General features: G+C 45.2%; 2 protein-coding genes across 2 annotated transcripts in view; one reads left to right on the top strand and one right to left on the bottom strand.

Annotated features, from left to right (window-relative positions):
• T265_14657 (hypothetical protein) overlaps positions 1-15,202 on the top strand; it is a gene marked incomplete at both ends in the record, with an annotated part of 81,444 nt that overhangs the window by 53,165 nt on the left and 13,077 nt on the right. The window contains 4 exon segments of the mRNA XM_009174653.1: positions 634-722; positions 3,958-4,083; positions 9,715-9,829; positions 13,101-13,216. Coding sequence (XP_009172917.1) covers positions 634-722; positions 3,958-4,083; positions 9,715-9,829; positions 13,101-13,216 — 446 coding nt within the window.
• The window catches only part of T265_08756 (hypothetical protein), a gene marked incomplete at both ends in the record, with an annotated part of 11,258 nt that continues 7,403 nt past the window's right edge, over positions 11,348-15,202 (bottom strand). The window contains one exon of the mRNA XM_009174645.1: positions 11,348-11,521. Coding sequence (XP_009172909.1) covers positions 11,348-11,521 — 174 coding nt within the window. The remainder of the gene's footprint in view (positions 11,522-15,202) is intronic.

Genomic DNA, 15,202 nt, shown 5'->3' with positions numbered 1-15,202 from the left:
TGGTTAAAAAATCGCTACTCAGGTTATCACTATATACTAACCTAGCTCTGACCTGTTCAGTGAGTCATCAGTCTCTGTCATTTAAGTCATCGTGAACTCCAGTTTTTTTCTCTCTTAGTTTAGTCTTACCGCAAGTTTTCCAAAGTGTATTTCTTCACGAAAACGAAGACCGCGTTGGTTATTAGGCATTCGATTATTCTTCAGTAGCGGTTGCGAAATGTTTCAGCGCGTTTGACTATGTTCGCAGTTCGAGTGCATCGGATCAAACCCGGTCGCTGTTGTTGTGAAGTAAACTGCTCGAGGTCACATAAAATCTGGACGCAGTCGCTTACCTAGGAGCATTTCATTACCAACCTGTTGCCCCCGGTAAGCAACTCCTCTTCCAATCCGCCTGTGATCCGAAAATAGGACATGCGCGCAACTCTGTTGGTCTCCATCTTCAGTACGCGGTTCTCGCTTATCATTTCACAGTGTTCCTCAGTGATCAATCACAACCACTCTACAGTCTTCCCGCTTTAATTTCAAAGCATGCATTTGATCTCTAAAGTCCAAACACACACAGTTCCACAGCACCTGATAAAGTTCCCCCTCCCACATCTTTCTTCTCCCACCCCCCTATTCATCCCCGTCTAGGTGATCCTCCTGATTTCTCTGATGTTGATACCCCTGGACCCACGTTTGGCTGTGCGTTGGAGCAGCAGCTGGAAAGTCCCGACTATCCAGTAAGTTGGTTCCTTAGCATCTAACCATTTACCGTTCGTCACTTGCCTCTTTTCGTGTCCACCGTGTCGACCAAATCAGACATAATTTTGATTGGCGTCTGATTTATCATCGGTACAGGTCATCGCTGTACCCAAAGTAAACCCCATGGCTTTCAGGAAGTTGATTACCTCCTCATCAGCCTCTGAATTGGTTGAGCTTGAGGTGGCCCAGTGGTTAAAGGAATGAACATACTGACCGGAAGGTCCGTTGTTCGAACCCGACCCCGGCCTCTTGACTGTTCCTGTTTAGGCCCGCGCAACCTGACTGTATCTCACCCCTCGTGCTTGCTCCGGGTGGCATGGCAGCTGTTCACCGAGAAGGCGTTACAGATGCCTTACATGCCTTAGCGCAGTGAAAATTTCAGTGTGTTACTTCCACGCTGGTGCTCGAAGAGGATATCCCGTGTGCGTCTTACAAACGATGGGGGTCATTTTCCACATACATTTGTGGTTTTAGAACTTCTCCCACTCACTGGTTTTATCCATGCAGGTAATCGGATGGTCTCACGCACGAATGAGCGCAAACCGTATGTGGTATCAGGATCTGTCGGTACAGTTCGATGTGACAGGCAAGATCGGAATCGAATGTCAGGCAACTGTGCTTTCACCATATAGGGCGAATGTCGATATTTACGCCTCGACTAACCGTTTCGCCACGAAGCGAAATGGTTGCAGTTGTCCTATGCTTTTAGTTACACAGGTGCGTTACAACTGCAGTTCAACTTGTTGCCGCTTGTGACTATTTTTTTCCACAGGGTTAGGTGGTTATGGAGCCATATTAGAAGCTCACGGACTACGCAGTCCGGTTAACTCAAGGAAGGCTTTATGTTCATTGATAAAGTTCCAGATGACATTTGGCAAAATGATCAGATGTGCGCTTAAATTAAATTTCCTCATTGGCTCAGCCGACAAGCTCTACTCTATCCGCGTTCCAAAAAGAACTCTTGCTTTCATACCTTGTTTTTTAGAATGCAACCACTTGAAACCTCAACTATTTGTAAAAATGGACATATCCAGGCTCATGGGGTCACTTTAACATGTTGAAATAATGTGCCGGCTTCGAATCACACTAGTTCTTTCCAGTCCTATCGTCCGCTTCAATTTATTTCTGGTCTGCGGATTGATACATTTCACGTGCATCACATGTGAACCTTCATTGAAATCGATCCGAATCATTCAACTTATCTGCGGATTGATACGTTTCACGTGCATCACATGTTGTGAACCTTCATTGAAATCGATCCGAATCTCAGTGCATGCGTAGCGTGACATCATGCACTTGTGAGCTCTTTCTGCTCATGGATCCATTCGTCAGAAGGCTTCATGCAATGTACTACGTCGACCAATTCTCTCGTCTACTTCTAAGCGTGTATTTCCGTATCCTTTATTAGTATTCCATGATAGCTGGTTCCGCACCACACCATCCTAGAAAAGTAACGCTTCCGTGTGCTGCTCACCTTTGATTGCATTTCTACCAAGCGATGAGGTCGGTCGTGCTTAGTTCTGACCAGATGGAGCATAAGAAGCGTATTATCCGCTTATCGTGTGTGTGTGTGTGTGCGCACAAACACACAGGTTGGAAAAGGTCACATATTTAGAGCGCACAGAAGCGTATTATCTGCTTATCGTGTGTGTGTGTGCGCGCACACACACACACACAGGTTGGTAAAGGTCACATACTTAGCGCGCACATGCACACACACACAGCCACAGAGGTATCGCCATGTCGTGTATATTTTGCACCGCGATTGCTGAGAATTTGTTAACTTTTCCAAACAGTTTGTCCAAAGGAGCTGGTAGAATAAGACTGGTGAACGTGGAAGTTGTGACATACTTTTTTCCCCGGTGAAAGTAGACGTGTACAAACTACACGGCTGTGAACTCCTTGTGTGTTCGAACGCTACTTGTGGTTTTATGGCTGGTTGCGGTAGGGTTGTAGACCACTGGGTGGTCGACTGATTTTGATCACGGATAACTCAACCGATAGTCATTGGTACTCTTCGCTCAACAAGTTTAACTGATATGATCCATTTTTTTGACTGGAAGTTTGATTTTTTGGTGGCTGAATATCTCCTTATAGCTTACTAATCATATCGAAGAAACCAACTTGTATACACTGGTTTTCGGCGTACATGTGACTTTTCAAGTACATATAAGATACTCACTCATATAAGGTAACCACTCAACCCTGCACTGACGATGTCACCTCGATTGGTGATGAAACGTTTGAAATCCAACTGCCAAGCTCGGCGAACAGACCAACAACCAAGCAGCGCACCCGAGTTATCTACATTCCACAACGTTGCTAACATATAGGATACTAATTATGCATTTGGTACTTTAAGTTTATTCATCGCAATTTTCCTTCACCACTTTGTTGGCCAATGGAGGCAACGCTAGGTAGTTGGCTTACGGAGGCTACCCCACAGCTTTCAGTGTGGCATGTCCTGACTCTGATCGTTGTCCGAATGAATTAAAGCATACTTTGTCCGGACCTCCTTAACTGGCAAGTTCAATGCTGAGGGTGGATTGTTTCTTAAATACTCTGATGGTTGTAAATGACCAGAATGGGACATAAAATGCCTCCGGTATATCACCGTCATCTGCTTTCGTTTCAGGAGACCACCAGCGTACTTGACGGTTGTTTTTAGGTTGTGATACTATCCTCACTAAATGGTTGCCATTCTGACAACGTATAGTTTCGGACAGGACTCGATTCACAGATTGGGACTTACTGTCCTCAACCGAGTGTTCTCTCGCATTGATTAGTGGTCCCTGGTATTCGGGTCACACGGAGCACTGATCAGGCTGGATGACATCTAAGTTGATATCTTCACCTTTTTAAGCCAAACCGTTTTCCACTTGTCTAAACAGGTGTTTCCAAGTGTACGCAAATATCTTGTCGTAACTTGAATGTATTTATTTGTTCACAGTCCTTGTCTGTAGTCTATTCACATGCCAAGAGAGAGAGAGAGAAAACGCCGATCAGTAATATGCCCTTACACTGAATATTCTTTATCTGTCTGATCGTATGCAGATCATGGGTGTTTCGATTGGAATCTTGATATCCATGGTAGTTTTTTTAACCTCTGTTTATTATATGCTGAGCCAATGACACTGAAGCCAACTGTTTTCTGTTGCGATACATTTTGCGCTCCCACTACTACCATAATAACCACGTTTGTCATCTTTCCAGTGTGTTCCGGCGATGCTGCATGCGTTTCTGGCTTCCTTGGATGCGCACGGACTACACTTACCTGGTATGTATCGTAAACCGGGACGACAAAGGTCAATGAATCAGTTTATCTGCGTGGCCAATCTAGTAAGTCCGTTTGCAGTTTTTGGATCATGCCCCCCCCCCGCGCGCTCGAGAACCTGTCCCATCAGGACTGTAGTTTTTATTTGGGCAACGTTTCGCTTTTGACACACAAGCTTCATCAGGCCAAGTGAACAGGTCACCAAATTGGCCAGGTTATAAAACAGACGGGCAACCAATCAGTAAGTCCTCTTCACACTAGATCAGTGTTGAGTGTAAATTAACGGCTCTTGTCAGCTAGTGTGGGTGACAAAATCTTGAATTGATGGGTAAGAGGAGTTTCAAATTAGTTCCTATCGCTTTTCGTTCCTTAATCTTCCGCTTCAGGGTGCTCCACTTGGTGATTCACCTCGGGTGCCACTGGTAGGTTTTCCTTGATCTTCGTGGGTTGTGGATGTTACGAAAATTTAGTTGGGGGGAGGGGAGGTGCGTAAGGTAAAGTGGAATCCAGATGATGACTACCCACCAACACGTGTTAGCTCGAGTGACCCAGGACCGTTCTCCACACGCTTGCTAGTTCCACGCCTTCCATTCTGGTGCTTGGCGATTTCTACCGCCTCGGCTATCAGTCTGTGTGACGTGGACCGTAGTCCTCGCCTCAAAACCTCAACATTTTCTGGGTGAATTTCGTGTCCTGTGTCCAGTGCGTGTTCCGCGATTGCCGAATCCTTCAGTAACGCTTGATATTCATCTGCGTTTCTCGGTGGCCTGTTTATTTTTCTACTATGCTCTCCAATTCTGGTGTGTAGTTCCCTGGCCGTCTGTCCTATATAGACCGTGGTTCTGTTTGCCGGGAGGCGATCCTTAAACTGCACCAGTGCAGAGCGCACAGTGTCCCCCCTTTGGAAAGCTACTCTTATGTTAGCCGTGTTTAGAATTCTTCGAATGACCTCCGGTGTCCCTGGTTTATATGGAATAACCACGGTCCCGATCCATTCCCTGTTGGGCTTCCCTACCGGTACCAACACCCTTCGCAGTTGACGCTTAATCAAGCCAGGTGGATATCCACTACCCCGAAGTTTGCTCTTTACTTCAATTTGGGCCGCTGTTCGTTCAGTTTCTGTGCTTGTGAGCACTTACGTCACTATCCGACCTACAGCCAAGACGTAGCGCGCCGGTTTCGTGGACCAATTATCAAGGGTTTCCACCCGAGCTACATTGTCTTGTGGCACACTCCTTAATTTCCGTGGAACCACCTTTATACTTCAAGCAAAGTCTCAGTAGATTACACGAAATGTACTTTTGCTGTTCTGCGTGATCACTTTCGGTCGTTGCAGAATTGTCCTTAGCGGACGGATACGATACATTGGACTCCGGGGCCTCTCAACACTTTGAGTTTTATGGTTAGATTTTGATGACGGCGTTTTATGCATTTTCATGTGGATTCGGATCAGCATCTCCTTCCCACAACCTACTGTTACGGGTTCGAATCTCTGGAGTTACGAAGATGTGTATCGTACATGATTTCCTTAGTCAGGATGATATTGGTACGCTCCTTCTGAGGGACAATTTGAACTAATTAATAATTTTTTTATACTATGCAATGTTGGAGGTTTTTCACTGGCTGCCAGATCATGCCGCTCGCAAGTCCAGCTCTTTGAAAGAAGACACCATGCCACAGGCGCGAGTTCACTTCAAGAACAGCCCGTTTGGATTACTTCCCAATTAGGAGTTTTTCTGCTCTCTGTACTGCAGTACTCTCCTATCCAACGATCTCCCCAATGCGACTGGTGTTTTTACTTTACTTCGTGAATTCTTTTTGATATAAAACTCACGTCTAATCTGGCATGTGACTATTTTTTCGGTGTAATGAAGTCGACGGACGTCCTTAACGCAGTCTGGGCTGCGTTACTCGACACGACACAAAGCTGATCATGTAGATAGTTTAATAGAAAACGGTTAAAACATTGGCGTCTATCAGTATATCAGGGGCGAGATGGCCCAAGTGGTTAGAGCGCGAATTTACTGACCGAAAGGTCCGTGGTTCGAACTCGACCTCCGCCTGTCGATTTCTCCTGTCTAGGTTTGGGCAACCTGGCAGTATCCCTGCCCTCGTGCTTTCTTCGGGTGGCATGGAAGGTTGCTACAGCTGAACGTATATCAGTGTGATGCAAGACGCTGTACGAAATTCAACCTTGGAACTGTTCACTCCAATCCAGACAATTGAGGTGGCGGAGAGTCGAGAGAACCAAAGCTTCAGAGCGTATTAGCTCTGGAGTAATTACATGGGAGTCATTCTGGAGAAATGAAATTGTGGGTAGACTATCTGACCTTGAATTTCCTTCCGAGTACAACGTATCTCCTTCGTAGCAAACCTTTGATAACTGCCTCTTTTGAGACTGGCGTTTATGTGGGGACGTATTACATAGCCAGAAACGTTACACCCTATTCACCAGGAACTACCGGATCCCGAATGGTCTCTCCGACGAGGGTGTTGCCTCGTTGGACGGTGGCCAATAAGAGCCACACAGAACTGAGGTTAAGAGATTCCACTTGCACCCAAGTGTCTCTTAACTCATATCGATGCAGCATGGCATGCTCTTTTTGCGATCTCCAACCTCCATCATCCAGTTTATTAGGAGCGAGTGGCTTTTCATCTGGCTAAAACCATGTATATCACACAAACTTATTCTTCTATGGCTACAAGGATGGGAGTATGGGTGAATTGTTCTGCATCTGTTCCTCAGCTGTGTCGCCCTTCTAAATTGGAAAGAGACAGTGTCTAACAGGTGTCAGTGGTGAGTATGCTGTCAGTTACTTTTCAGATTGTCTGAATGAGCGTTTGGAGGTATAGACCTGCGGAAATCTAGCATCTTATCCGTTTCCCGTCAATTTTTTTCCCTTGTTAGTTTAGCGTTATAAATATAATCAAGTGAAGTGAATCAACACGAACTTGCAGTTTCTGATGACGATGATGTGTACGCTGCAATGTTCTAACTGATCCCCTGCTGGATTTACTGCAAGCCCTCAGTCCGCACATTTTTCTTGATCAATAAAAGGAGACTGATGGTCACCAGAATGCATGACACCGATTAGACTCTAACTCAGCAAGATATTTAGCCGTATTTTTCTTGTCAATAAAAAAAAACTGATGGTCACCAAAATGCATGACACCGATTAGACTCTAACTCAGCAAGATATTTAGCCGTGGAAATAATTTGAGTGACGCATGCATGCACTACTCACCCGAGGTGAATAGTTCCCATCACCTCTGGGGTGCGACCAAAGACGTTCAGTTGTAAAACGCAGGGAACAATGCCCACGCGGGTTTCGATGTAATCCAGCGGCGAAACAGAAATATTACACAAACAACTCTTCCCCCAATTTAAGTGATTATGTCAAAAAGGGGTTAAACTCAGTTCTCCAAATATCATCATCTTTTTGGCACTCCAAGATGTGCATGTACCCACACAGCTACTCACATGCAACCTCGATTCTGTACACCTAACCTTGTATGAGTTACACTTTGGGCCATGTGAGAATCCGTTATCGATCGCCCATGTTCTACTGTGTGCTAATCACGTGAACATGCTGGGTTACACCATGCTGTCAACAATAAGTGATGCTGACGAGACCATTTTTTGTGTTGTAGGCGCCACATTACTTGTTTTGCATGTTCACGTACCAGATGCTTATTCCAGATTTGTTGCGGTTCATTTCGTCGAATTCTCTTCCCGAGGCTTTCTCTGGTTACACGGTGTTGATCTACTCCTAGTTGCTTTGTGAGGCGAGTAGATTAATGTATTTTTCATACCGATAAACCAATATTTGTCACGCGATCATTTGATCACAACTTCCATGTAGCTCTTTCATTCTGGTGGTATACGCTTACAGCCTGCCCGTTTGGCCTTTTTGGGCATATTCTTATTGGTTGCCAAAAGATTTCCGGATGATATTTCTTTTCACGTTTATAAACAATCATACTTAGCGTAAATTAGTCCATGGGTTGTGATGATGTCGATCACATCGAACTTCTTCTGTTTGATGTCTCTGTACGGAGGAAATGTGGATTACAGTTTATCTTCCATCGGAAAAAGCATTCCATGCTAGGTTGCCCACCCTCAGCAAAGAGCCCAGGCTATTTTTATTCAATATTGACATTTGAGCACGCCGATGATGCCTCTGTTTAGTCGCCCATTTTGAGATGCTTCCGTCTATTCTGAGATGTGGCAGTAAGCATGACGCGGAAGAAGAACAGTAACTTCGTTCATTTTTGGTCCCTGTAGATGTCATGTAAACTTTGTTCATTTTTTGCATGGTTTCTGCCTTCTATCGCATCATGTATTCATCCGTGGCCGTGAAGAATCTGCTTACGCCAATTGTGGGTGCCTCTTCTTTCTCGACAGGTTTTTTTCTATCTGAACTGCCATCGGAGCAACCATACACTTTTAAGAAGGGCGATCCTGGTTTCGTCATTTGGCGAAAGCAGGCATTGTCATGTTGCAATATTGCCTTCGGCCTTCACACCAGAATGAAGTGAACCAATCGTTCACTTTCTCCATGTAGAAATTAGCCATGATGTTCTAGTCCAGTGTAGGCAAACAGCAGTTGCATCGTGCAGAAATGGTATTTCATACCACAAACGTCCGTCCCGTATGACAGACCACTGTGGTAGTAGCAGACTGGTATCAGTCCTCAAAATCATCATTTAGTAACACTTTGTTCGTGATTGAATTGTGTTCGTCAGGTTTGACCAAGTGTCTTTCCTCATTCTGAGATGGCCCAAGTGGTTAGAGCGCGAATTTACTGACCGGGTAGTCCGTGGTTCGAACCCGAACTCCGCCTCTGGACTTCCCCTGTCTAGTCTTGGGCAAGCTGGCAGTATCCTAGCCCTCGTGCTTCCTTCGGGAGGCCTGGCAGCTGGCCACCGAAAGGGTGTTACAGTTGAACAATTGTCTATTTTTTTAATCCTAATTTAAGTCTCTTACTTGGCGGTCGAAATCCTGCTTCTAGATCAAACCACAAACGATGTTTCGCTTTGGGAGAACCGGGCCCAGCAGGATTTTCGATCCGGAACATTCGCCTCTTTCATTTCCCACTCCGTTCGTCCCATTGGTTATGAGTCTGACCTGCTATGAATAGCGTGAAGATTGTTCACATCTTCATGGAGGATTTGCTGGTTTGTTCTTTTACAGGTGTTGATTAGCGATCAGTCGTGCTTCTGATTCCGGTAGCAATATGTGTATTGAAGGTTTTCTCTTCTTCGCCTCTGACAACAGTGATTTGTGTGCCGTCCCAAAGTTGATTCAAATCGACCGGGGGGTTTCCTATTACATGAGCATAACTTGCCGACGAGTGTTATCCACGTGTGAAAAATTCAGTGCTGTACTTTTAATACGAGTGGATAAAATTAAGAAAAACTCGTAACTCTGACTCAATTCCATTTGGGATTTGAAATTTCCCCCAACTTACGTGAAAATGGGGATCGAGTGGAATGTACTCTGGTTGTTCAACTTCGTATCCGTGTTTGTCCACTTATCGTACATCCCTGGTGATTGCCTTATCGGGATTTGCTCGTGCCCATACGTTTTTGACGTGTTCTAGCCCCTGTTTCTTCTCCACGCCGTTTGTCATATTCCGGACCTTGTTGCTGTTTTTTAAGCTCGACGATTGATTTCCTTCTTTCCCCTTCTTCAGTTGCCTCATGATGTTGATTTCCTCCTTACTTTGGACGCTTGGCGCGAACCGTATGCAATAGGCGGTTTGGTGAAACAGTTTCTTCGACGACTCCCGAGACGTTTATTAGATCTACGTGAGTTTGTGTTTGCTTTTTCGATTCCCCTTGCGATCTGAGCTAATAGAAACGGTTTTACAGCCGTTGTTGCCAGCTGTGGTCCTCCGGTTACCAATTTGTCCCATCTTCGTTGTCAATTTGAACTGAGACCAGTCTTGTCCGCTGCTTTCCTCACCGACTGTCGCTCTGATGTCCGGCCGTGTGTGCAGTAATGAATTTTGTTTGCCTGGATTCACTGCCTCCCTTGGTTCCGTCGTGCACGTGTGGGATGACTAACAATCGAATGACCTGAACTATTTCCCCTCTCCTATTTACGTCACGTGTGACAAAACGCTGTTCGCTTGTCCGTATCCCTGTTTGTGTGTGTGTGTGTGCCCAAAGCCGTTCAGAACAATGGTCACGAACGCGCCCTCCTACAGAGGCTTGGCAAAAAGAGTGAGGATGAACAACTGACGCATTGCTCCACCGGAGCAGCCGAAACCATACTGAGTCATACTCAATACCAGTATTCTATTCACGGACGAGTTTTCCTCCTCCACCCGCCTGGGGTTGGGTTTCAAGCTTTAAGGATGACATTGAGATCACGGCGAATGTGGTCGGTTTTTGACAGCGGTTAGTTTGTTTTTCTTCCGGAAGGTCCTTGGACTTACACAAGTGTAAAAATGTATCGCGAATCCTATATTTCGAATAATCAGCATAGAAACCCTTCAGCCGGAGACCTGATACGCACTGCGTGAGTTGTCTCGTTGTAGTTATTCAACGGGAATACAACACTGTCGATACTCCCTACTTGAGACTAAATAGTGTTTCATTGTCAAATTGTTTGCCGCATACAAAGTCACTGGTTGTACATTCACTCTGCTGCCATCCAAGCCGCACTGCTGCACTGTTTTTTTTTCAGTCCTCGTTATATTCTGGACTCAGCACACTGTGTGCCAGCATCACCGTTTTATATGCAACCATTTGTTTCCGGTTCTTGGTTGCTGCCAAGAATTTCAAACCACACGCAATCTGAGGCGCTCAGCTCACATCCGTGTCACTGCACGGACTGAACCCGACCGGTTCTATTGATCAGAGCTCATTGTTCTAAACTGATGGTGATTGCGCGCTCCGTTGTGTGGGACGACCTTGTTGCAGCAAATTGAGGTTACGTCACTTGGGGCTCAATCACAAACATGTTCACCTAGTGACCGTGAAATTCTTCCGGTGGTTCTAACAAAGTGGTCATGTTTTGGCTTTCATTGTAACTGGGATGCTGTTCAGTTGGATTTCATCATCTGTTCTCCTGCTTCAGCATGTATTCTTCCAGGTGTTTGACACGTGGACTGGGTCAACAGACCTACTGGGGTCAACTAGCCCATGTGACGTCTGAGTTAAGTATGCGAGTGGACAGGATAGTGAGTTAATATCACAGCACTGTCCTCTGATTATTACTTCCAAAAAGCGAGTAATATCGTTTATTTTCGATAGTAGTTGATCGCAATAGGGAAGCAAGGTTCTTCGAGAAATACACTCAATTGCAAATCAATTCGGTTCTCACGAGAGACTCAACTGAATCTCTCGTTTATGATATTCTGCACTTACTTTTCTCACAGGCCTGCCCCTCATAATCCAGTGGGCATAGACACTGGGACGACAAATCATTGTCAATACGGCGACAGATACCACCATTGGTGCACGCAGGAGTACAAATAGGAAATATGTTTGGATCTGAAGTGAAGTTAGTTCTTTGGAGAACAAAATTGTTTTTCTCCGTTACGGTGGACATGTTGGAAGCAGGGACTTGTTTAGAACATATGATCGCCACTAGTTCTCTTACCTATCACATGAATTAGGCAGGTTTCAATACTTTTCGCACTGTTTTCAGTTTTTCTTTCCACAGCTTTATGTGGATCAAACGTCTAATTTGTTGAAAAGCGCCAAAGTCAATATACCCGAATTTCCAAATATGTTAGAATCACCTGGTTCCTGGGTGGCTTTCACCATCATAAATCCCAGCATTGATTTACTGGCTGGCATCTTAAGACCCTCACTGCCAAGAAATTGTAACACCAATTTTATGGAAGACCTAGTTAGCTGCTTTAATCATCAATTGGTAAAAACCTCACACTCAATTGCCGTGGTTGCAGCCACCGAACGCATCTGGGTGACTGTACTGTTGAATGTATCGAGATGCAAACATATTAGCTGAGGCCGAATGCATAGGAAGCAGTTGAGAATGTTTAACTTGCTCTACAACTGCCCTCAGCTCACTGACTCTATTCCAGAAGACAAGCCGTCTGCTGTTTTTATTACACATAGGTTCTCTGAAATGCCATCTCTTCTTATGGGAAACCGTATTAGGGAGAGAGAGCACATTAGTTCCACACAAATGTTCCGTCTTCCTAAATTTCGAATTTTTCAGCTGTTTATCGGTGGGTAACCTACCGGGACTGTGCCGTGGATGTTGGTCAACCTTTGAAGGCCAGCCACTTACCAAGTTAAAAGGAATCGTGCTCCGGGGACAATTGAAAAGTGGTAGAGCAGCTTAGGAAGCGTTAGTGCAACAAAACAAGGCTTAGATGGACAAACTACTCCCATTGTTTTTGCAGTTTTCTGCGTTATTTACTGATGAATTAGACTGACACCAACCCGACCAATAGGCGCGGGGTGAGGGGAGGCATCATGCTCTGAAGCTTGAACGTAAACCTTGTTTGGAAGGCTGATTTCACTACAACAGTATCTCATATCGACGACTGTCATTGGACACCACACTCTTGAAGAACCAAACTCATCCATAGGGCTTGTGTTATTCTCAGCTTCACTTTAAACTGTGAAGCGGATAACCGTTTAAGCTCCTAACCATCAGTTTTTTCCTTCCATGAAGACTGATAACCAGTTCAGATAAGCTAGCCATTTGCTCACGACTTTGCATATTTCCATACCTCCATAAAATCAGCTAAAGATGACTAGAATGAATGGATACCTGAACAGCAGCTCAGTCTGAGTTTGAACAGTTTCTCCTCTCCGAAGAATCATCGCGATCGATTACCTCACCCATCATTTCGATAACCCCGTTGCACCTTTTTAAACAAGGTGACTATTCAGCAAAACTCGCTTCACATTATCAGTCTACACGTCCCGAAGAATCATCACGATCGATACCCCACCCATCATTTCGATAACCTCGTTGCCCCTTTTTAAACAAGGTGACTATTCAGCTAAACTCGCTTCACATTATCAGTCTACACGTTCCATTGCCATAACCAAGAATTGTCCATGCATTCTCCCCTTTTTTACGGTTGTTTAGCAACTTGGGAGCCTTTGGCAGCGCTGGTACCGGACAGAACATCTACCGTTGATGTGTCCCGCTTGGCCTACCTGTTGTTATCAGTCCGTGTGAAGCTTTCAAAAATGGCCCACGAGGTAAGTTTTTTTTTTTCATTTTGCACCTGGCTTATGTATCATCTTCACGTTTTGAAACCTTCCCCAGTTAATGGAGGTGACCACTGTGAGAGTGATTTCATAAGGGTGTTCTCAGCATATAATCACCATGTATAGTAATATTATCAATGTTGTTAATGGTTGCCACACACATTCAGATAGACGAGTATCTTAGTGACTAGAAGGCCGGGGATTAAATCGAGATGCTTCATCCTTAAATCTTTCAGCTGTAACACCCTTCCAGTGCCTAGCTGCCATGCCACCCGGAGGAAGCACGAGGGAACGAGGGATACTGCCAGGTCGCCCAGGCCCAGACAGGGGAAGTCGAGAGGCAGAGGTCGGGTTCGAACTACGAACCTTCGGGTCAGTAAATTCGCGCTCTAACCAGTTGGACCGCTTCATCCTTAGCGGGACAGCTGTCATTTAGCTCCTCATGGTCTGAATTGTTGTCTCCACTCGAACAAAGCTCGACACATTGGCCGCATACTAACATAATCTAGGCGTTTCGACTGAAAAATGGCACATACGTGTCTTCTTGCTCGGATTTTATAACCGTCTGAAAGCTCGTTTGGACCAGGGAGGCGGGAGTTCCCAAGTGTTACCGATTTATTAGTTGCTTTCCTCACGTTTGGTCTCGCAAACTAATGTGTGCAGCTCCTTGGTAGGTATTAAGTACGAATCTACAGTACATACTCGAACCATCCAGTTTGTTTGACTCACTGCGTAGCTGTCGTTCGCGCATCTCCCCCCCTCCGCGACCTGTTTACTATCAGTCAGTGTCCCCAAAGGTAGGACGCTTCAGGTATTCTAATTGGAACAGCTACGTAGAAAATCTAACACACGATGATCGTATTCTGCCTATGTGGTTTGAATGCAGCGTGTAAACTCAGAGGAAGGGGTAGCAGTTGATCCCACTGCCAGGGTTACTCGTACCTTGAAACAGTCTAGCGTAGCCGGAAACCGACAGCATGAACGCCTCTCGCCGTGAATTACACGTACGTATATATGGATCCCGGGCTCATGGTGACTTCTTCACCAAAGTAGTATCACGAGTCATCCAGACTAGCAGTCTTGCCGGTAGGCGATAAGCTGATACCGCTTCTGATGCCAGATAGCTCACGCAACCATCATAGCTTTGTGAATTTGCTTAACCCCCCACATTGGCGACAACTCTGGAATGCTTTTGGTCTGGCACCCTTAGACGACATGCATTCAACACAATCCCCACTCCTGCCTCCTACAACCAACCCTAAGAATCCAGTGATTCTTCAAGTGACTCTGGTCGGTTATCCACAATAAACAGCTAAATTTCCGCATTCCCAAATTATAGTGTTACCATGAGACTATGTGAACAAATCCATTGAAACAGGGTCTACCCTGTTGTTCTTCTTTGCTTGGCAACTATTGTCCGGTTGGCAAGGTTACGTGAATGACAGGGGTGTGGATAGTCTAGACAAAAGATTCCCCTGCGAATCAAATAAGATCATTGAAGTGTACAATCCCTACAAAGCACTGTTGTCATGAATCTCATAGGAAACGTAGTGACCAATGTCGACGGTGTTTTCCTGACGGAACAATCTACTCACAAGACCACTGAAAATTTCTTCGACAGTCAAAATACAATCCCTAGCACTGTTGTCATGAATCTCATAGGAAACGTAATGAGCTATGTCGACAGTGTTTTCCTGACGGAACACTCTGCTCACAGACAGGCCGAAAATTTCTTCGACAGTCAAAAATTGGTTTCGCCCTTTTTGTGTAATTCTTCGGGTGTATGCAGTCCCCTAGCTTCTGTGGACCTGTCAACAGTGTCCTTTTCACGCAGGGCCGCGACAAAATTCGATTACTGATTTGGTAGTTCTGAACTTTCTCTATGGCAGTCTAAAAATGTTCTGATGTGAAGGCTTTTTCAGCCCTAGTCATAATCATCATCATCATCATTGTCAGCTGTAAGAACCGCGTACTCGT

Source organism: Opisthorchis viverrini (assembly GCF_000715545.1).
Source record: "Opisthorchis viverrini unplaced genomic scaffold opera_v5_232, whole genome shotgun sequence".
NCBI lineage: Eukaryota > Metazoa > Platyhelminthes > Trematoda > Opisthorchiida > Opisthorchiidae > Opisthorchis > Opisthorchis viverrini.
Note: the sequence above shows the minus strand (reverse complement) of the source record. Positions and strands in the feature narration are given on the sequence as shown.